Source organism: Dysidea avara, chromosome 8 (genome assembly GCF_963678975.1).
Source record: "Dysidea avara chromosome 8, odDysAvar1.4, whole genome shotgun sequence".
NCBI lineage: Eukaryota > Metazoa > Porifera > Demospongiae > Dictyoceratida > Dysideidae > Dysidea > Dysidea avara.
Window position 1 is genome coordinate 36970941 of NC_089279.1, and position 23423 is coordinate 36994363.

Here is a 23423-nt window from a genome sequence, read left to right on the forward strand (position 1 = left end):
AATCAAAGGATCACTGTATAAGTATTCCTTCCTACAAAGATTGGAATAGGCTTGATGATGTGATGATTGAGTAAAATAGTGTAGTAGAAGTATTTACCATAATTTGTTTTGATTTTGTGCAAAAAAAAAATTTGTGATAAAAAGTTTTGTCAAGATATTTTCATATGATTTATATGAATGACTGCTCTATTAGAGTAGTTTGATCTTGTGTGAAAGAAATTTTCGTACAAGTTATGTTATTATACAACGAAAAAAAAGCAAATTACAGTAAATGGAAATTAGCAATCACATTATAATTGTACAACACCACTATACCCCTGGAGGATCCTGCTAATAAAGTATAATGTATTGTGTACACACAGCCATACTGAGTTGTAATGATAGACAACATGTGACTACTGTGTGGGATGATGGTGTATGCCAACAATACCATAGACTACCACTATACACAATTTGGGTGTAGTATCTCCTATGCTTTTATTACAGTGGAATTAACCTCTAAAATAACAGACACTTGGGGACCATGCAACATTGGGATAATGTACTTCATTATTTATACTTTAGGAACATAACCTCAGTAGTAGCAGAGAAACATCATCTGTTAATGTGTTCTGTGTGTGTGTGTCGGCCCTACCAACCTCCACATGGTTGCCCTGATAACATGTCACTCTGGTGGTTATGAAGTCAGCTGTTTTGAGCCCTTAGTGGCACAATAAATTTTGACAGTATAACAGAATTTGGCCAAGCTGGATTAGTCAACTTACGAAGTGATTATCATCATAAATGCCACGGACCACTGCTACACAAGCCCCTATCCTCGGATAGTAGCCATAGCTATTACTGTATTGTTCAGATTGCTTGCAGAACGTAAAACAAAAATGAAATCACGTGCACATTTCACATCAGGATTTAGAATAAATTCATGAAAATTCTTTTTTTTTACGTATCATATAAAGGTTATCTTCTTACAGTGCATCAGGTTTCGCTGGTGAACTATTAACTATAATTTTTGGTAGCTTGAGATATTCGTACTATGGGTCATGTGTTTGATCATGTTTCTGTTCTACATTTTCACAAGCAACCTGAAAAATACAGTAACCAGTCAAATATGGATATGTACACATGTGATGTTTTGAACTTCAACAACTACACAAACTATGATTACAAAGATGACAAGTGATATGGTCTACTCCTTTATATTGGGGAATCCCCAAATCCTAATTGGTCACATGATCTCTAGTTGCTACCCTGAGCAGATCTAGTTCATGTTCTAGTGATTTTATCATCTGGATCATGTGATCTGTATCATACTGTAACGTGAATCACATGATTATCATGTGATACAAGTAATGGACTAGCCATACCTTCTTTATCACACTCAGCAGGCCACAGACAAGTTGGAGTGGGTGGGGCTGTGTACCCTGCACACTATGGGATATAATATCATGACATGGTCAACATGTAGATGTATAGTTACCATGGGAATATTGTAATGAGACATCAACAAGTTGTTTACACTTGTCAACATCTTTCCCCACACTAAGTGTAGGTTATTGCACAAATCCAGGTATCTTCGCTATTTTAGAGACCTGAGGAATGGCACAATAATCACCGAGGATGAAGCCCAAGGTGATTATGTGCCATTCCAAAGGTCTCTAAAATAGTGAAGATACCTGGATGAGCTGTAACTCTTGTTAATAAGGTTGAGTTTATCATGTAAACTGTTGTCATCATGGCAACCACTGGCTGCTACTTCCACCAGATGATGTAATATCTACTAAGAACAATGGTTACTATGGTAACCTTATTGGATCACATGACCCACCTCAACATCACAGAATTTCTCTTTTAAGTCTAATAGTCAATGGTATGCTGATATGGCTTCATTGTAGTGTCCTGTTTCTGTGCTAACCTGTACTAGGGGGTGGGGCTTGATCACATGAGCTCATTAACTACACCCACCAGCAAGTAGTTCTCCCATATTCTCCAATTGTCACAGTAACCCTTCACAGCCTCCAACAAACAGTGGAAAGCTTTCTCCCTATGATCAACATCAATATAATGTAGTAATTGGAGAATTCAGGTATTGTATACATGGTATTTGTAGAGGTATGTAATTTTCACTACCACTCACTTTCCATCATATTCGCAATTTTATTCTCACGAATTGCACTGCCTGCAGTGTATAGGGGTGCCTAATATTTTGACCATTTTCACAATCAAAATTTTACAAAAGATATTTCATTGATGAAACTCATGAAAATTACGTACCTCAAACAATACCATTTATGTGATATATACAACAAATTTAAAGATCACAAGTAGAAGGGAATAGTAGGGATGACAACTAGTAGTGAAACAAGGGAGGTCACCTACACCTAAGATATACTAGTAGACAGTTAAAATGCTCAAAAGACACATTTGAACTTGATTCTACCCACCAAGGTGTTGTGAAGGTGTAGTGAGGATGGTTTGTGGTTACTGAGAAAATACACACCTCCATGATCCCTAATATACAGTACATGATTACTAACTTTTCATTTCTCTTCAAATGAACTGCTGATAAGTTGTTCCAGGCCTCAGCATTCTGTGAAGATCATGTGATCATGACCTGCCACACCCACAATATTACCTTACATCACTATCCAACAAGACACACCTCCTAAATGCCTTCACTGCTAGATCATGATTGGCTAGTTTTAATGCCGCATGTCCCAGTGAGAACCACACCCCCTCCTAAACAAATCAATGATAGTCGCAATATACAAGTAATATAAATTTTAAGTTCAATTAGGGATCATTGAAGGTGAACAAGGAAGGTCTCCTACACCTGAAGATGACTACTCATGACTGAATTAGGGATTAAATGTTCACTAGTATATCTGCAGGTGTAGGAGACCTCCCTTGTATGTCTACTTTTTTCTAATCAAACTTAAAATTCCAAATTTTTCCTTATGCTTGTTACCTTTTTTGTAACATTATTATGACTGGTAAACCCACACATACCACATCAAAAGAAAGGATGGTGCCAGAGTTAGTGTTTTCGTCTGCACATACACCCCAGCTATCAATTACTGGCTCAAAGCTTTCAGCTAGGTTCAGCCTGATACATACCACTACAAACAAACAACAGTAGAAGCACCTCTGTAGCCAATCCAGTCACCACAGAAGAATACAGACAATTCACAAGCCTCAAATATCAATTACTGACTCAAAAAGTGATGACCACTACACTTTCAACCCATCACACAACATTACAAACAAACAACAGTGAACACCTCTGCAACCAATCCAGTCACCACAGACAATACAGATGATTCCTGTTTACAAATGTATCACACTACTGCGAATTGACACCTTGGGATGTCAGCATAAAGAAATGGGACACAAAGGAGGACAAAGGTAAGTCAAGTCCATAATGTGTGCATTGTATATATGTACTGTGGTATGTCAAGAGGCACATTTCAGGATGAAGTGACATCAAACAGTGAATAAAATCAAGCCTGTAGCCTTACTAGCTATCAAGTTACACTTGCCTGAAGGAATAAGGCAGGCAGGCAGTTAGTCAGTAGAAAATTCCATTGAATATTTCTTTTTTTTTAAAAAATTGTAAATCTATTGGAAGCATTTAAGGTAATGCTGAAGGCACTTTTGGGCTTGTTATACCTAACCAATACTGGCAAGGTACAAGGATGGTATTATGAAGCTGGTTTTAGGATAATTTTTTTGGCCAGAAAACCTCCAACCTCCATGATCCCTAATATACAGTACTACAGTACCGTATGATGACAACACATCCACTAACTTGTAGAGATGATATCACTAATGACAACCGAAGACTCTCCACACACTCTTTATACTATCATCAGTATCCATAGTAACTGATAAACATCACCATAGCAACATACCTTCTCCTTGTGCAAGTACAACATTCCTAATGAACACACTGTTATGTTGCCTTGACAACTGCCATGCCTTCTGATGACACACTTCTTCCTATTAAGGAGATCACATGATCATATCACCTTGTTACCTGGGTAACATAGGAGACACCATAGTAATGGAGTCTCTTTGATCTTCAGTTGTTCACAAAGAACACTTTCTGCCTATAGGGAGGAATTGTCACTATAGCAACCAACAATTTATCATGTAAACCTTTCGTAGTCTGCTAACATTCTGCAGACACATCACAAGTCCATCCCATAATTGTAGCCGCTCATAGATAAGCAAAGCATCAGTAAAACAACCCAACGACACCAGACAATTGACTAGATCACATGATCATAGCATAATGACATAAAAAGTTAAAACTTTGAAAAGTAGACAAATTTAGTGTGCCAACTACCTGTTTCTGTAGTGCTGCTCTTCTGGTCCATCATATCTGATTTCCACCATGTGACCTCCAGACAAGTCAACCTGACATCTTGTCCATAAATATTTGGAGTGGCTTTGTGAAATGTTGGTTCAAAAGGTCTTGAAATAAGCAGTGAACATGGATACCATTAGAGTGAGACACAATGACATGTTGGTAGCCAGATCCAACTACCACTTGCTCAATCCAGGCTAGTAAGATAGCAACAGATACTTTCACATTGTCACCTAGAGCAACACACATAAGGATACACTCTAAACATTACACATACTCTGTTGTAAAGGTGACTTGACTGTCATGATATGGTGTACTGTAGTTGCTGAATTCAGCACAAACGCCAGACCAGGATTATCTATCTCATCGTAACAACACGGACAAGGTCCAAATTCAATCTATAAAATCAAGAAATATGACTCAACTATGGAATCACATGTGTTAATGTCAAACAATGTTAATACATTGGATTGTCATGTTAAGTATTGCATTTACAACACAGAACACTCCTCAACACAACCAGTTAATACTAAACTGACAATAATTCCCCATTGATTGGTAACTGAACTGAGCCCTGTTAACTATGTAACTTTATGACACATCTACTTAAAGAGTGAATAATGTGATAAAGGAGAGTGTCCCACTGTTGAATAGCTTGTCTGGTACAAGATAGTTAACTTTAATCCCTCACTGTCAAATTTGTAGAGGCTCCAATTTTACTGCTTCTAAACTGCTACAATTTACACACCATACCATATAATCCACATATCTACTTACTTGCTATAGAACAAGGAATTTGATTACTGAGTTGCTGTTTGTTGGTATGTTGAGAAGAATCTCGTCCTTGATAGTAGCTCACTGGTGAGGTTTGGTGTTGTAGAGTAATAATAGTCACTCCTACACAATCATGAGATGTAGACACACAAGGAGGATCAGTCCATTCATTGGATAGATGGTTATATTGTTTAGTGATAAGATATGTAAGTGGTACCATCGTTACCACCCACAGCATACAGGAAGCCATCAAGTACTGCTAGTACAAGACCACTACGACAAGATAACAGGTGACACACTTCAGTCCACTGGTCCATACTGGGATCACAACACTCTACAGAGTTGTAACGTGATGTGCTGTTGCAACCTCCCACAACATATATCTTGCCACCTGTCACAGCTGCTCCAGGTACTTACGATGTCCTTACATTGGAACAATAGTTCTCCACTCTTCAATGGAGAGGTACTCCAATAGCAAACAAGTACCCTACAATGACACAAATAATATCTAGCTTAGCATTATTAGACATGCAAGCTACTCTAAGATTGATGTGTATATAGCAATTAATTGTGCAATAAATTCTTTTTAAACTGTAGTTTGCCAAATCTTTGCTATTGAATGAGACATTGCCTACTGAGATGAAGTAGGAAAACATACCATGGCAGAGATGTTATGGTGACTTTATGAGTTCTAATGAATAATTCAGTAGTGAACGTATATTATCTATAGCATTGTTTAATTGTTAAGTGTGTTGTAGCCACTCACTATTTACTGACATGCTTGTGGATGGGAAGACAATGTGTTTAGTTACTCTTATCTGAATACTTTAAAGTTAACAACATCACATTAATTTGTGCTGCATGTAGTTCCATGTATTGTGATGAATGTGAGTGGTGGTACTATTTACAGTATGTAAACAAGAAAGAGTGTAGCAGCCAGATAAAGATGCAAACACAATAAGGGGTCATGTTGCACAACTGATGACACTTACGAAGTTCATTTTTAAGTTATTAGCTTTGCACAAGCAATATATGTATAATTCAGTTAGAACACTTACTAGCTACCATGCATGTTGTAATTGCTCTCCTTGCTTATTGTACCCAATTGTGTTGTAAACTGTCAGTTATCCACACTTATAATTGAGTATATAAGACCATCTGCATGCATCTGATAGCTATAAAGTAGCATACACAGTACCATTCATGTGAAGTTCTGCAGACAACGTGAGATCATGTACATAAGATTTAGGTACATCAGTAAGACTATAGTGGGAAATACATGGACATGGCAAGGATAAAATGCATGTGTGTATTGATGAATAAATTTATAGTTATACAGCTAAGCAGATTATTAGTATAGCGGCACAACCAAAAAATCGTGCACCTTTTCATAAAGCCATGAAACTTTCCACACAAATAGTAGTCCTCATGACATGTATTTTTAGATATAGTGCCATCGCTGATTTGACCTTTGGTGACCTTTACGGCCATTTTTGTACAGAAAATTGATCATTTTTGTCTTTAACTCCCTGAGGCAGTTATTAACTTGGTACCAAAATAAAGATCTTGTTGAACTAAACAACTTGGTTTTTATTTGAAGTCAATAAGTGAATTCATTCTTAAGTTATGAGTATTTTTATTAGTAGCACATTTTGATAAATTTAAGTATAATTATCTGCTCACAGGTAATTCACACCTCGAGGGCAGGTAAATTTATCATATTTTGCAGCTAGTAAAAAATAATAGATATACGGGCACGATGTGGATGGAGTCTATGAAATTTATAAACCTGAAGGCTCGGGCTGTAGCACACGAGCAAAGCGAGGGCGCTACTAAGGGCCTGAGGGTTTATAAATTTCATAGGCTCCACATTGTGCCTGTATAACTGCTTTAGACTCTATTTCACATTACACTCAGATTACTTACCTCATCCATGGCTGTTCCTGCTGTAGGCCCGGTAAAAGCGGCTGGTTTTCTTACGATAACTGATACTAGCACCATGGCAACTATGCATCCTCAAGTGACAAAATAATAGCGCTCGTTAAATCACTGTACGTGAACAATGCATAGCGATTGGATAAACCTAGATTTTGAGCATGTGTTATACTGTGCCTGAAGGCGTGGAGTATTTAGAAAACAAGGTGGAGTATATGAGATTTATTACCCACCCAAAATAGTCTAAATAGAGTCTAAATGATCGTAACTTTGTAATGAAATCACCTATTGACTTCAAATAAAAACCAAGTTGTTTCTATCAGCAAGATCTTTTGTTTGGTATCATTTTTTAACATGTTAATTACTGCCTCAGGGAGTTAAAGACAAAAATGATCTATTTTCTGTACAAAAATGGCCGTAAAGGTCACCAAAGGTCAATTCAGCAATGGCACTATATCTAAAATTACATGTCATGAGGATTACTATTTATGTGGAAAGTTTCATGGTTTTGTGAAAAACTACACAATATTGTCAATTTTGGGGGCTATGCTGCTATACTATATTAGCTCTATGTTGTGTTCTAGTTTACTCAGCTAGAAATGCTTGTAAAGGTAGACCATTGTAGCTAGGTGATCAGATGGCAAGGCTAGAAGACACTGAGAAAAGGCATAATACGCATACGGTACGTACCATACGCGTATGCCTATACCGTACGCGTATGGTACGGAAAATCATATGGTACAAAATACACATATGGTATAGAACATGTACACACTGTGTGTATACACAACATTGTGAGCCATAGATGACATAGTGGAGATACACATTAAGTAATGTATTATTGGCAACACTGATGGTGGAAAATCGTTCTATTAGCAAGCCAGGTGAAGGATGAAGCTGTCATGCAGCAACTTTGTACTCACTGTGAACTCACTGGCCCCTGGTACAGTATGTGTCAATAAATCAGTGGTGTGGCTTTGACACAGTGATCACAGTATACAATACTATACATACACAACATACAGGAGATAGTTACACATTAGCTATTGTATATACAACACTTCATCTTATTGATCGTAGACTATTAGCAACAACAGTAGCTAAAGGTGGAAATGATCAAGCCAGGTGAAGGATGAAGCACAGTAAAATGTACTACAAGTACAACATTGAAACATACTCTTTACCTTGTTGTTCATCAGCACATCAGCTGGTTGTTTACGCTACAAATAAACAGTTACAAACAATAAAACATACTTTTAAAAAAAGGAGAAGAAACTGTTGTTTACGGGTAAGGTGGCCACTGGTTCTTCTCCGATCACTCCATGGATGGTTGCTAATCTTCTCCTTCATGTGATCTAGAGTTCAGGATGTGCTTTGTACAGGGCGTTATATAGAATTACACATCCATTTCAATAATCTGCACGAATAGGCATAATTATTATACATTTGTGGCTTCGTTCACAGGTGAATCTATCCCCAGTTAGTACAGGTCTCTAGGCCTCATAGTTTTTGAGAACATCAATTACCTACCATTTCCTCCTTATGATAGGAACAAAGAACTGTCTTGTGCTGTGTGTGCTCAGTAGATTGTTGTGTATATTACATTATTACTATTGGACTACAATTAGAATATAGACTCTAGGGGGGTTCATATACTACTAGTTTGACTGCTGTAAAGTGTTCATTTGACCTTTTGCATTTCAGTTGTTGACATTATTACTACAATTAATGTTAATAGAGGAAATCAGAAATGTACTGATATGTCTAAAACTTGTGTAAATGATTATCCTGACTGGTCCACCTTATCAGGGGCACATCCTGGCAAGGGGAGAGAACACCCAAATCAAAATACAGGATAATTTTATTGTTTTATCAGCTACAACCGTTCTTCCGTATAGGAGAGGGAAAAAACACACATACAGCAAAAATAAGCATAAAATACAGAGCTAAAACACAAAATAAATAAATAAATACAAAATAACGAACTAAAGTGTATCCAATACTGTAGGTGGTCAGGTAGAAAGTTCGGTATTACGTTAACGTATGCTTTACTTTACAGTAAGATTTTTAAAACATCATTAATGCATGTCAGTGGTCTAAATGGAGTGTACACTATAGTGATATTGTAAAGATCTTGTTGAGTACAGTAAAGTAACCAACTCAAGTTTGAATTCAAACACATGGAATTGTACAATTAGAGAGTTATTGACTGCTATAAATCCAATCGCTGTATTTAGTGCAAAGCAGTGCTTTAACAAGTCACCAAGTATCCAAGTTTTGTTATGGATCAACATGGCTCATAGCTGGGTTTGATTATGTCTAACGAATACTGTCAAGCTGTTATGATGGATGGTCTTGGATAGGGCTGGAACGAAGCTTTGAATGTTTCATAGGTTTGGAGGATAAGTAAACTTCTTATAAACTTATCTTTCAAAGCTTCGCAATGCACTCTTAGCCTACGAAAGAATTACCATAGTTGAAGCCTTGAAACACCTTATATAATTCATGTGTCATTTCAACCATTAGTTGGCATTTATCTATACATGACTATACATGATAGCTCACATGTGTACATGTACACTACTCATGTGAGCTGCTATCAGGTTGATAACTTTATTCAACTTGTACATGTGATATGAACCATGTAACATAGATACTACACTAATAACACAGGATTGGAAGCTCTGTTCACACACTCAATATAATGTGTACATTCTGGGTACACACCCCTCGGATTGCCTTTCAGGACTACAAAAGGTTTAAAAGTAGTAGTCTGGTTATTTAAACATGTATTGTACTTTGCTAAAGGTTGTACAGAACCAAAGAGAGTGTCTAAAGGAGAAATATTAGTGAGAATTTTATACTATTCAAACTGGTTGTCTTGTATTTGGCAACTCAAAGAAATCACAGTAATGTAAGTCTTTGAAGACATAACAGCAACAAGACAATGTTATGCTACTTCTAAAAACCAGGCAATGATGCAGTTAATACTATCCCATAGTAACTAAATAGGTTATTAAACAACCATATATAGCATTGAACTAGTATAAACCTTCCCGGTAGTGATGACATGATATGAGAATTTTAATATCAAGATAATCACGATATCATGGGGCTTATATCATGATATAAGAAATATGTTAATGTTTTCACAGGACATGTTTCATTCAGTCAATTTATAACAATGATTTGACAAAGTTGACACTTGATTTTTATGCATCACCACATGTTACCAGAGAAATGTCCTCATATTTTGCAAATATCAAGTCACCTTTTACTAAATAATTTGTGTTTCATATCATAATATAGCCTTTTCTCTATTACACGTATTATTATCATGAAATGTTTCTATCACGATTATCACGATATACAATATATCATGGTATCACTACTGAAGACATTATGAATGCCTTTCACAATGGGCTCTATGGGAGTAATACAACCGAAAAACAGTGTAGCTATCTGTCTCCGTAGGCTACCAGAAATAACAAATTCCTTTGAAGAGAAAGGAGGAATATTCTGTACTTATGGAAGGGATGGTATATTTAGCGGAATGGCGGAAACAGTAGAATCATCATTTGCAGATTATGGACAGCCTTAGAACACCCACCTCCCGTTAGCTACTCACTGTAACATGTATAAATACAGCTACACAGAGCTCACCACAGGCTTTACAGGCTCACCGTGACTGATTACCACATTTTGGTGTTGAATGGTCAGGCTTAGTCTTGCGTAGGCATACTCTATTTTCTCGGGGTGGCGTTTACAGATTTTCAATTATAAGTGCCCCCCTTGATGGCGCTTCTAGTAACATGTGTCAAAATACGGGGTGTGAGGGTTGAGATATGACTACACTCTAAGAGTGTCACAGATGATGTTAAGCTGCAAGAAGACAGAAAATCGGTGCTACAAAGACCACGAGCTTCAGTTATGGTGAGTTCTATGTAGCTGTATTTATATATGTTACAGTGAGTGGGTATTGGTAAAACCGGGAGGGGAGCGGGAGTGGGAGATTTCTTGGTAAAACCGGGACCGGGAGCTGGGAGATCATGTACACAATCACTACAAGCAACTGTTATTTTTGCACTAAAGATGGTTTATTGATGCAGAAGAGGACTCATGCAAGTAGTCTCTCTTCCTTCCAAACATAAGATATTATAACAAGTGAAAAGTCTGCAAGTATAGCCTTAGAGCAACTAAAAAAAGATTGGGAATCATGCTCCCAGAAAGTCACCCATACATCATTGTCTGCATTTTGTAGCTGTATGCTTCAAACTCCATGTGTGACTTTCATTGCTATACTAATCTTTGACCTGCTCCACTTCATGCTTTGCTACTTAATTGTTCTACTAAATCAAAATTTATCTTGGAAATAATTCTCATTTTGAGTTCTGTCCCGTGCATGCACAGTTCCTGAAGTGATGCATGCCGATGTGAACATTATATTCTATAAGTCCAATCCATTAATATTGTCAGACTCACTGTTGTCCTTCTCATGCTATGGCTCGTTCCACTGACTTAATGATGGTAGCTATACTGTATTTAATGCATTTGCCTGGCAACTTCTTGTTCTTTATGAAATCCATCCTGAATGTGACCCAACTTGGAAAAGCAAACAGTTAAAATGAGCAGTGAATAGCTACCATGGCACATAGTGAGCATCATTAAGAATTTGTAGCAAAGTTCACTATTTGTCACAGTATTCATTAGTTGTGATTTTTAGGTACATCATCCTTTTTCAATTTGGTCAATATTTTCTCTTTTGTATAAATATAAGGCACTGAATATTTATCTATATCTTGTGTTAGATATTAACTTGATACCTTGAAGCATTCCAGAGATATGGCCAATGCATGTATATAGACAATGATACATGTTATTTATTTAAGAAAAAAAGGACGAAGAATGTAACTATCAGAAATCTCTTTTATATAATTATTAGATAGTACAGGAATGGAAATTTGTCCTCAAAATCATGGTCGCTACACCAAGCTAAGATAGATCATTTTCAGTCATCAGTGTTGCAGAGCAAGAATTGTCCACAATATACATGTAGTCATGTGTTAATAACATAATTGGAAGAAGTGATACCATAAAAGCAGCATTGAATGATTCATTTACTTCAGACTCTCTTAATAAACATTTCAAAACTGTAGCAGTGATGTGTCACTTCATCACATCAATCTGCTAGCTGACAACTTTGCAATACCTGCTACTTCATGTGACACTAATCCATTCACTTTTGCTGAGATTTCTGAATCTTTAGTCCTCTCTCATCTGAACTCTATGGATCCTAGGAAGTCCACAGGTCCAGATGGCTCGTCTTAGGTTCCTGAAAGAGATAGACTGCTCCATTGGCTACCTTAAACTGTTAACGTTCATTGCAGAGTGGAGTTGTTCCTTCAGACAGGAAGTGCTCACATATACTCCAGTTCATAAAGGTGCATGGTGCTTTGAACAATCCTGGCAACTTCAGACCAATCTCTGTTGTGTCTGTTCTTGCTGTTTGTTTATTTCATGTGTTTGTTCAGTCATTTTTATAATTTTCCTTAAGTTAATTGTTACATTTGTATACACGTATATTTGTATTGTGTGCATGTGTTAAGTTTTGTACTTGTTAGCTAGCTATGTTCATTAATTTTGTCTGCATTGTATGCTGTTCTGGCAAGGGAGAATGGTAGTTGCCAACTGTCAGAGACTCAGAGGGTAATTTATAAATCAATCAATCAATCAAAACAGTCTGATAATTTAAGAAACTTTTATTGCTAACTCACAGAGAAAATTTCTTGCTGTAAAAACTCCAAATATTTATTGAATTTATAAGCTAACTGTGAAAGTGCATGCACCGCCTGATCTAGCAACTGTCTACACAGCCAGAGCAACAATAACTTGGTAGAATAAAATCAGTGGAGCAGGTCAAATTAGAGTCTGGGTAAACTTATAGCAATGAAGGTCATACATGGAGTGAAGCATACAGCTACAAAAGGGAAGAAAATGATATGGGTGACATTCTGGGAGCATGATTCCCACCCAGCAAGATTTTTTTTAATTTGAAAGCACTAAGACTTTTCACCTTGTATATTAAAAAATACAACAACAAGCGACTGGCAGTCAGTGGCAGTTAAGAGACTGTTCTATAGAGTGGCCGGCTGACTGCTCTATTAGAGTATCTCGATCTTTTGTAAGTTCGTACTGATGATGATATCTCATGTTTTAAAGGAGGGGAGAGACTACTTGCATGAGTCCTCTTGTACATCAATAAACCATCTTTAGTGCAAAAATAACAGTTGCTTGTAGTGATTGTGTACGTGATCTCCCAGCTCCCGATCCTAGTTTTACCAAGAAATCTCCCGCTTTTACCAATACCCCAGTGAGTAGCTAACTGGTAGTGGGTGTTCTAAGACTGTCCATAATCTGTAAATGATGATTCTGCTGTTTCCGCCAATTCCGCCGTTCCGCTAAATATACTATCTCCTATTGGAACAAACATGAAGGACAGCCTCGAGGCTTTCCCTAACCAATTCACACAAGAAAACACCAGACACACTATAAAACAGTTGAGAAGATACTTTTGTGCGTAATTTAATTGCAGTTTAAAGTGGTTTGTTAGAATTACACTTCCTTAGCTGTGCATAGCAATGTAATACAAGAATTACGAAATACACAGTATTTACAAATCTAATTATCTAACTGAATTAATATAGCAGTAGCATAAATATAAACCAATTAAGCCTTCATTCTCACATACAGGCTCCTTTTAGCATAAGCTTCTTTGCTCATGTGGGTATGGAAAGACAAACAAATATACAAACATACATACACACATACATACAAACACACACACATTTTAGGGAAAACAATTTCAGTAAACAAGGCACACACCCACAGCTGGCCTTTGGCTGGCTGTGGGCGTGTGCCTGGTTCAAAAACTAGCTAGTGACATTGTATTAAATTTCAGACAATATCAAATGGTTTGTGTTAAAGTTCAACATCTTATCCAGAGCTTTTCCAGTGATAACCTGTTGTGTAGTCACTTAGTGAACCTGTTACGGGTATTTCTAACCATCCTTCTGACAGATGTCATAATTATGTTGAAATCTAAAGTCACTCAGTGTAGCTATTACAAATCTTGGTGTCATGTGGATCGACTTACAGCTCCTGGAATATGTGCCAATTACCATCTTGTGATAATAGATCATAGCAACCGAGATAGCAACACAACTGATGTATATGTTGCAACAACCAAATTAATTACTTCTGGAACAATACGGAGCTTCCAATATCTTGTTATTAGTACAGACAAGAGTATATAATAGAAACCAACAGTGTTGAACAGTGTATTAGCCTGTGATTAATGATTGTGTAACACGGATATTTCAGCAACTGTTCTTTATGTGAAATGGTAATTTGAAATGCGTACGTGGCAACAGGTCTTTGCCAATTTTCTGTGTTACTCAACCAAGTGTTCAACAGTTATTGTACAAGGAAAGTGTAGTATAAACAGCCAAGATAACTCCAGCTCGTTAAAACAATGATTGCACACACGAGCGTGTTGTCACGCCTTCAGGGATCCACTTGGCAGTGCCAGAACTTTAACATTTTCCATTTCTCCTCACCATCACGCAAGGCGTGCTCACTACCAATAGTCCTGTAGAACCATCTGCAACCGGAATCAGGGTTTTGATCAACAAAAATATACCTTGATCACTTGATTTCACCTTAAAAACAGCCTTGATTTCTTGATAATTTAGCACGTATTTTTGTAAATTCTCATTTTGTTTGCGAGCTAGCTTAATCACCACTTTCTAGGACGTCTTGATTGCTTGATTCAGTACTAATTTACCTCTTGGTCGCTTGATTTGATTTTGATCCCGGTCGCAGATGGTTCTACAGGACTATTGGCAGTGACTACCCCTTGATCATGTTTTCACTTAGTTTAGTGGCCGAATTGGGCTAAATATAGCAACCCTTAAATGGCAATATAAAAGAACAATTACTGAAATGTCCGTGTTACTTCATGCAATCATTAATAATAGGGTAATACACCCATTCAACACTCTTGGTTTCTAATATGTACTCTTGGTACAGAGGTGTGAGGAATGTTTGCAACAAAACTGTAAAATGACAACCCAAAATGTGATCCAATTAACATGTGCCCAATTATGTCATCACAACTTTGACAGGTCATAATTTAAATGTATTGTTTCTCTCTGCATGCAGTAATGTGTACACATCACGTGATCTCACCTTGTTTATTTGTTGTACATTTTCATGGTAAGGTGAGTAGTCTCTTGGAGGACTTGTGATCCACTACTTCTAATCACCTGAAGGAAACAATCTTGGTAGGCCTACTTCTTCCTGTCTACCATTATCACCAATAATATCCGTAGATAACCGGTACATCATAATTGCTCTTAATAACGCGCGTCATCCTACAGGCGCGAGTGGACCCAAATTCAAAAAGGAAGGAGCGCGGTGTGGTGAATCCGAAGGTGAATTAGTGTAGAGATGAGATCTGACAACGGAGGCGTTCACTACAGAAGAGGAACAGTTAGCTAAACAAGTTTTTCATAACCAAAGTTGCTTGACCCACACGTCTTTGTATTCTACTTGTCACGTGCACATCACATCAAAGTGTTCCCTAGGGCGGTAGCCAAGTACTGTCTGTCCAACCTGACCTTGACCGATGACTTTAGGAAGAGCCTGAACTTTATCAGTCAACAGGTGAGTATAGTGCATAAGAGGAAAATCAAGTGATCAAGGAGGTTATCAAATTAAATATATTAGGCTCAGTAATCAAGGTACCCTAACAACAAATATTGGTGAAACTAATATTTGGCAATTTGCTATCAAATTGCAGTTGGCGAAAATTTAATTTGGTGAAATAGAGGACTTGCAGCATGACGTAAATTATTGTAATTGCTAAGCAACCGTAACTGCCGGCCATGTTTCGGGACAGTGTTGTGACTTTCTCAGGGTTTGGTACAGGTTGTAATGAAGCGAATCAGTGTTGAGTTGTGTTGTAAATACCACCCAGTTCGTTATAAAAGGCGAATAAGTTAGAAATGGTGAGTAATGTATCGAAATTTAATTAGCCACCTATTTCACAAAGCCAGTGATAAGATCTTCTATTACGAAACCAGCCCTGCTTCCCAGTGCCACTATACCCAGCGCTTAGTGAATAAAATCTCTTTACCTTCATTCTGACTCAGTATGCGCCATAGAAAGTTGTCCCGAAACATGCCGCCTAGCAACCATTGCTTCACCTGTGCAAGTCCTCTATGCTTTCACATAAATATTGGTGGTGCACGTAAGTGGTGTAAGGATGAAGTGTGCATGTTGTAGTGCACAATCCTTTTTGTGCTGAAATGCTATGGATTCAGTCACTGGATGCATCAGTCTGGTATAGTCACTTTCATCATTGAACTGGGTCGGGATCTGACCCGGGTCCAATTTGTTTTGTGGACCATGTCCATTGATTAGGATCATTTGCTGTCTGTAAGCATACTCACCCATTTATCAATGGCAGTACATGAATTCATGCATGTTGCTATCTTCGAGCTTACGTGGAGCCACGCCTACTATTCGAGTGTACAAATTATAGTCTCCATAAGCCACACCCCTTTTGCATGCATGGAACTACCAATAAGGTGTGTTTAAGTAGTATCCATGAAGTCACACTTGGTCTGTCAAAACCTGTTTCAACAAAAGCTTGGACTCAAGCTATGAAAATAATATTGGTGAAATTTAAATTTGGCTGTTTAGTTACGATCGAATCACCAATTTGCCAAATTTAGTTCACTGCCAAATTTAATTGATATATTAATGAAAATCTTAATCATGGCTACAGATCACTTACAGTAGAGACTACGGGTCATTCCATGTCAAACCCCATTTTGATTTTCTTGACATTTGGCACCCTATAAAGAGCTCATTTCACTGGTCTCCCTTTAAGTTATGACCACTCAAATTTCTGTTAAAAATTTCATCTAGTTTACACTTCTTTAATAAAATGCTCATAACTTTGCTTGTGATTAACATAGCAACTTCTGGTTTGGATTTTTGAAATCTTATTAAATTGTCTTTCAGGTGACATGTAATTTATTATAATTACCGTATACCAGGTTTTATAGCAAGACATTAATTAGTAATTTAGCCTTTGGGATCATTTGCTAAAATTAAATTTGTGAGAATTTTGGTACCATGATAACGTTAACGTTACCACATGATTTTAATAAGATCACATGATGTTGAAAACTTCATCACTAAGCACTCTGGAAAGATACATTTGCCCAACCAAGGCTGTGTCCTGTAGTGTAGTTGAAGCAAAAAGTGTTGATAAGAAAAAGTAGACATGACTCGATCAGATGCTTCAAGCCATTGAGATTTATCCTGCAGGCTTGCTAGCAATGGCCCAGCTCTCTCTCTCTCTCTTAAAGCTTTCTCCCATCCCATACAGGCTAGTTAGCAATGGGTACAACTCAAGATACACATGAGATGTACAAGACAACAGACAACAATGATGTAAAGGTTGTGTGTATGACTGTGTGACACAGTTCACTTTGTTCACTCTGCTAGTAGACAGTGTTGGTTGTTAGAAATATTACCACATCACTTTTTGCACGTATCTTAATTAACAGCAAGATTTTAATTTTAACAATGACCTTTTGTTGCTAAATTTTCTTCTATCATTTTAGATGCTATAATAACTCACTATACCATACCAAATGAAAAGGTCAAACCACAAAAATATGTCATTTATAATCTCAACTTTTTAAAATGTGTTCTTTAATTACTTTTATTCTTTGTTTACATGTTGGTCTAATGTTCTTCATTCATCACTGTGAGAGTTGGGATCACTAGTAGATCATGAGTTATAAGTGTTAATGTGTTGCCATGTCAGTACTACTGTTTGTATGGTACAAGTGTGGGTATACCATATAAGCTGAAATTTGACATGGAACTTAAAATTAGCAATTTGGCGGATGCTTACATAATCGCCGTAAATATCACCATATGTTTTGTTAGTGTTTCTAATATTTAACTGATCAAGGCCAATCAAGAAGCAAAGTGGTGTCAAGCTTGTTGAGTATCATACAGTACAGTAGTACTGTATATTAGGGATCATGCAGAACTAGACTTTTCCAGCCAAAAATATCACCCTAAAACCAGCTGCAATTTCCCTTCATGACAACTTGGCAGTATTGTTAGGCACAGCCAAGCCCAACAATAAGAAGTGTTATATCCCTACTGTGCTCAAGGTACCATAACAGAAATGCACAGTAGGGATATAACACTTCTTATTGTTTTACTGTGATTTAATATCGTGCACTACTCCAACTTGTTTCAGTACTTTTTATCGATGTGCTATGGTCCCTAGTCTAGTCAATGTTTTGTGTATATTTGTTTGCTAACTTTTTTTTTGTAAATAATTATCATGACTGGTGGACCCACGCATACTGTATCTGAAATGGCGCTGCGCACCCCCAGCTATATCAATCATTGTCTGTGAAATGTGAGGTAGCCGTTGTCAGCTATGTTCAACCCATTACACAACATTTTGATTCAAGAACTGTTCGAAATGCACCTCTGCAATCAAAATAGGTACTATGAAAAAGACGGACGATTTCTATTACAAAGGGAAGCCATCAAATGCTACTGCCAAATCAACACTTTTTGCTGTCAGCAAAGATGAATGGGACACAAAGGAGGACACTGGTAAGTCCATGAAGAATGCATTGTACATACTGCGGTTTGCCAAAAGACACCTCTCAGGCCAAAGTGACATTGAAAAATCAAGTCCGTAGCCTTAGCCATTGTTGAGTTGCGCTTGTCTGAAGTCATCCGTCAGTTACTCAGTCAGTCAGTCAGTCAGTAGAAAATTCCGTTAAACATATTATTTTAAATTCCATAGCAACTTGTTGAAAGCATTTCGGGTCAATCTGAAAGCTTGTTTAGGCTCAGCTTGCCTAACCAATACTTCCTCATTGTCATCAGGGAAAATTGAGGTTGGTTTTTGGGTGATGTTATTTTGTGGGCCACGCCTACTCCTTTGTAGTCCCTACTATACAGTACTATCATACTGTATGAAAAAGTAGTAAAACAAGAGATGAATGGGTATAGCTTGATGGGAAAGCCCCTACTTTGGCATTGAACAAAATTGTAGCTAATGTGCCAAAGTAGGGACTTTCCCACCGAGCCACCATAGACTCCAGTTATTAGGCGTACATGGTTATTAAGCGCACATGGTAGACTTGTGCTAGACACCTGTTTGTTAAGCGCATATGGTTGAAATCGCCTCTGCCACCTCGTACTACGTAGAATTATTGTCAAAATGAATCAGACATGTCACAGCACATCAATGCCTCACCAGGCCCGTGTCTAGTAGACACTGCCGTCTGTAATAACGATAGCTGTAGCTGCTACCTGGCTTCTAAGGATTTCCGTTTCCACGACTGAAGCAAACTATTAACTGGTGTTCAAATCACTTGAAAACTGTAGTGGATACAACTAATTCCCTCCTAGCAGAAACTCCTTACCGTAATTTATAAGCGCATGCGCCTAATAACCAGAGTCTACGGTATGCTATAATACCATCATTCATCTCTTGTTTCACTACTTTTTATTGTGTAGGTCCCTACTTCATTTTTAAATACTAGTTTGTTTAGCGCAGGTAGTTACAGTGTAACTTGTGACTGTTCTATTAGAATATCACACATAACTGTTGTACGTATTAGAGTGGCTGTTCTATTAGAGTATCTCGAGTCAACCAAGGCGTGGCAGCTAGCTAGACCAATAAGGGTGAGATCATTTTGTTTACTGTTAAGTAAATAACTAGATTTTTAAAAGGTGTGGTCCCTGCACTCTATTGCTATTAGTCCACGCAGTTCTTTATTTGATGGGTGTGGTCACGGTATCTTAATCGCGAAGTTGCAGATATATAGTTAGTGTACCTCTTGCAGTGCTGGGACCGAAGTGCTTCTGAAATCCAGCTCTGAAATAATTCTTTGGTGTCTAAATATGTTGCTGAAAGAAAGTGTTGATACAGAAAATAATCAACTCAATATGGTTTCATTGGATGAAGAAGACAAGCAGCCTGATTGAAGATACAAGAATCGACAAGGCACAGAGGACCTACACTCGTCAGAACCCCATAGACACATCCCACTGGTGAGTTTGTTATTGTGGTTTAAAATGGTGGCCGTGCGCTGCTTCGTTTGGCCTCTAAGCTTACGACTGTGGTCAGGCAGTGAGTGGAGTGAGTGAGGCAGACCAAATTTCAAGTTGTGGCGATTTGTTTAAAATTCTATATCTGGTCACTGGTAAGTGTTCTCTGTTTTTAATGCTGTATTTCATGTTAGATGGACTAATATTATTCTGTAAAGGTAATTTTGTCACGTAAGATGTCTCAAGGATGATTTTAGAAGGCAGCATTTTAGGTGGTGCACATCATTTTTTGGGGGATCCCTACTTTAAACAGTACTACTGTACTGTTTGATTAGTTATGTTGTAAATGTGTTATAGTGATGTGTTCCTTTATCAGATGATGTTGACAAAGATGAGTTAGAGGAATAGTTGTCAGTACTAATGGATCAAGAGTTTGATACCATCTTAGAGGATGGCAGTACCTTACAGGTTAGCTGTGTCATGTGATCGGTGGATACCTCTATATAAAGACCACTATGGGACCAATGGTTGTACTAATGTATGGAGCCAGACCTGGTCCTAATTAGATTTCAGTGTATTTCATAGTAATTAATAATTACACTAATTCAGTTACAACATGAACTCTTGATGCTCTTACTCTATGATATCACCAAGAGTTAATAATAGTAGGGAGGGAGAGTGTCTAACGCTCAATAGGCCTGTATAAAATGAGCGCGTAAGACAATCTGGCTTCTTAGCCAGACGTGTTGATTGCATGAAGGGAGATGTGAAATGAGGCAAGCCGCAGAAGGACATTATCGATACTACTAGCTGTTCACGAATCAGTCTCATGAGCAACGTGCGAGGCAACGTGTGCAATCAAACATGTCGATTTACGATGAACAGCCCTCGGTACTGGCCAAAATTGAAGCAGAAACAGTTCAATTTTGAGGAAAGCTGAGATGAAGCACACTCGGAAGCACAGGTAGAATTGCATCACGAATCTACCGTTCAGCCACGTCCCGAGGTAAGGCCCAAGAAGAAGCGTCGGTCAAGGAGTGATGAGCTGGAAGTAACCAAGAAGAAGTGTCAGACGAAAGCAATGGCAAGGAAAAGAAGCGGCGCCGATGAAACACAGCCTGAAGAATCCCAACCTAAGAAAAAGCGCCAGATGAAAGTTATGAACGATTTCTCTCTGGTTCTTCCATCACTCACTGGAGTAGCCATCTTCGCATCACTGCTTTCTCACCAACTATCAATTTTGCAAGGCCATACAAAATGTGACATAACGTGTTTATTGCGGTCATCAACACTATAGGAAATTACAAAGATATACGATAATAAGCGGGGTGCTTTACACGCTCATTTTATACAGGCCTATTGAGCGTTAGACACTCTCCCTCCCTACTATTATTAACTCTTGATATCACTTAATACCATCTTGTGTGTAATTGTATATACATCACCTTATTAGGATGTTACACTGATTTTGTGTCGAGAATGATTAATAAAGTGAGGATCAGTACAAGTGGTGAGTAAGTGTGACATCCTATAACTAATGAGTAAGAATAGAGGCATCTTATGATGAGAGGTGGAGAAGACATGTTCTGGTTATTTTCTGCTTGTGGTGGCCTGAAGCCATTTGCTACTGCAGTATACAAGAAGCTGGCTACCATGTTGGCTGACAAACGTTGACTGACAAGCATGATATTATAGATGAATAAAAATTTATAAAGGCCTTTTCACACTAATATTCATTGAATGCTGATCCAGCTGTGGTCATACTGAAAGTGGATCAAATGTGCATCAATCCATTTCACACTATGTGTGTAGTAACTGAATCCAATTCACTTTCATAATACACCCGATTACCTAACGAAAAATATAATGTCAGAAAAGAGATACGTAATATAGTTTGTGTAGAGTTTGTGTTAGTAATGTATCCATTGACACAGTGAAGAAATCTATATGTCATGGATATGTATGAATGCATATGGCTTCCCACACAATATGTGTGTCATCTACAAATAAATTATTTCACACACTACATCATATACATTAGTCCAGAGGAGATTGGTCACGTGTCATTCATCTCATGATCTCAAAGGAAGGGTTCAACTAATTCAATCTTCATACCTCTTAATATTAGACGAATTGTATATCCATACCAGAGCATCCCAGTTGTATTACAAGCCTTCTCAGCACAATGCGCCGCTTTCCTAGCTGCTAAACAAGCCTTAACACATAGAACAATGCTTGATTGCATAATTTCACGTCATAGGATTATGACGCATGACCAACCTCCTCTGAGATTAGTCTGTGGACTATAGAGTAGCTGATCTGATGCACACACATCATTCACAACAACAAAGTCAGATATTGTGTAGTTGCAATGTCTACTGTAAACCATGGGATATCAACAGTATGATGTCATGTTGTTTACACAGTGTGGTCAAACAATTATGGATCTCTCAAATAGTTTTAATTTTTAACAAGATGACTCCATCCAACTTTAGGCTTTGCATGGAAAGGAAATATGGTTTATAGAAACTATATTCATAACAACAAATAACCTCTGGTATCAGCGCTATCTATCACTTTGTTATGTGCTTGTAGCTATGGTTGCTTGTAGCTATGGTTGCTTGTAGCTATGGTTGCTTGTAGCTATGGTTGCTTGTAGCTATGGTTGCTTGTAGCAAATCACGATTGTGTGTTTACATGAAGAAGTAGACTATACTCACCACACAGAGATGCTATGTGTGATCTTCTAAACTTAAGAAGTGCTGTTGAGTGCTTGATTAATGCTGCAAAGGAGCTCACACAGCAGAATTCTGTAATTTTATTGTTATATGGCTTCTTTAGTATACGAAGCTGCCGCCAATTATGTAATGGCGAATAGAACTTTACAATTTTTTGAGGTGTAGTGTAGTTGGCGATGTGTGGAATATGAGCTTAGGTCATGGACATGCAGAAGGACTCAGTAAACATGGCTATATAGTTTTTAGCACAAAAAGGTGGATAACTTTGCTGTACATGAGTGAAACAAAATAATATTAGTATATGTAATAGGATGGATTGCTGTGGTATTCGGGATTAATAGTGCGAGCATTGTAAACAGGAAGGAGTAAAATAGTGCGAGGCGAAGCCGAGCACTATTTCCTTCCTGTTTACAATGCGAGAACTATTAATCTCGAATACCACA

At 37.7% G+C, this 23423-nt stretch overlaps 2 protein-coding genes across 17 annotated transcripts in view; one reads left to right on the forward strand and one right to left on the reverse strand.

Moving 5' to 3' along the window:
• Positions 1 to 1850: 1850 nt before the first annotated feature.
• On the reverse strand, positions 1851 to 5336 carry LOC136263509 (tetratricopeptide repeat protein 27-like). 3 transcript variants are annotated; one of them, XM_066058104.1, is made up of 12 exons: positions 5144 to 5336; positions 5058 to 5096; positions 4644 to 4764; positions 4346 to 4599; positions 4156 to 4268; positions 4034 to 4106; positions 3909 to 3996; positions 3806 to 3859; positions 2660 to 2736; positions 2535 to 2587; positions 1963 to 2041; positions 1851 to 1912 (listed from the first exon to the last, which is right to left on the reverse strand). In XM_066058104.1, exons 6-10 carry the CDS (start codon positions 4054 to 4056, stop codon positions 2548 to 2550), a joined length of 282 nt encoding a protein of 93 aa, XP_065914176.1. In that variant the 5' UTR covers positions 4057 to 4106; positions 4156 to 4268; positions 4346 to 4599; positions 4644 to 4764; positions 5058 to 5096; positions 5144 to 5336; the 3' UTR covers positions 1851 to 1912; positions 1963 to 2041; positions 2535 to 2547. The 3 variants fall into 3 exon arrangements, with proteins under 3 accessions (XP_065914176.1, XP_065914175.1, XP_065914177.1); XM_066058103.1 differs by having other exon boundaries at positions 2633 to 2736; XM_066058105.1 differs by lacking the exon at positions 1851 to 1912 and having other exon boundaries at positions 1986 to 2041; positions 2535 to 2611.
• A 9957-nt stretch (positions 5337 to 15293) lies between these two features.
• LOC136263495 (CCR4-NOT transcription complex subunit 10-like) overlaps positions 15294 to 23423 on the forward strand; it is a 32134-nt gene continuing 24004 nt past the window's right edge. For 10 of the 14 annotated variants that reach the window (XM_066058039.1, XM_066058040.1, XM_066058038.1 and 7 more), the window contains exons 1-4: positions 15294 to 15417; positions 15466 to 15799; positions 20619 to 20710; positions 21696 to 21733. In XM_066058039.1, coding sequence (XP_065914111.1) covers positions 21722 to 21733 — 12 coding nt within the window. In that variant the 5' untranslated portion in view covers positions 15294 to 15417; positions 15466 to 15799; positions 20619 to 20710; positions 21696 to 21721. Of the gene's footprint in view, positions 15418 to 15465; positions 15800 to 20618; positions 20711 to 21695; positions 21753 to 23423 lie in introns of those variants that run through there. The other 4 variants (XM_066058043.1, XM_066058045.1, XM_066058034.1 and 1 more) reach the window with 3 other exon arrangements.

Bases quoted from the DNA above. Each gene is read 5' to 3' on its own strand.
- LOC136263509 (XM_066058103.1), bottom strand. From the start codon at position 4,056: ATGGTGTCTCCTATGTTACCCAG. The intron at 3,997-4,033 runs GTAACAAGGTGA...TCTCCTTAATAG, and splicing joins GTGTCTCCTATGTTACCCAG to GAAGAAGTGTGTCATCAGAA. The intron at 3,860-3,908 runs GTATGTTGCTAT...TACTGATGATAG, and splicing joins TGTACTTGCACAAGGAGAAG to TATAAAGAGTGTGTGGAGAG.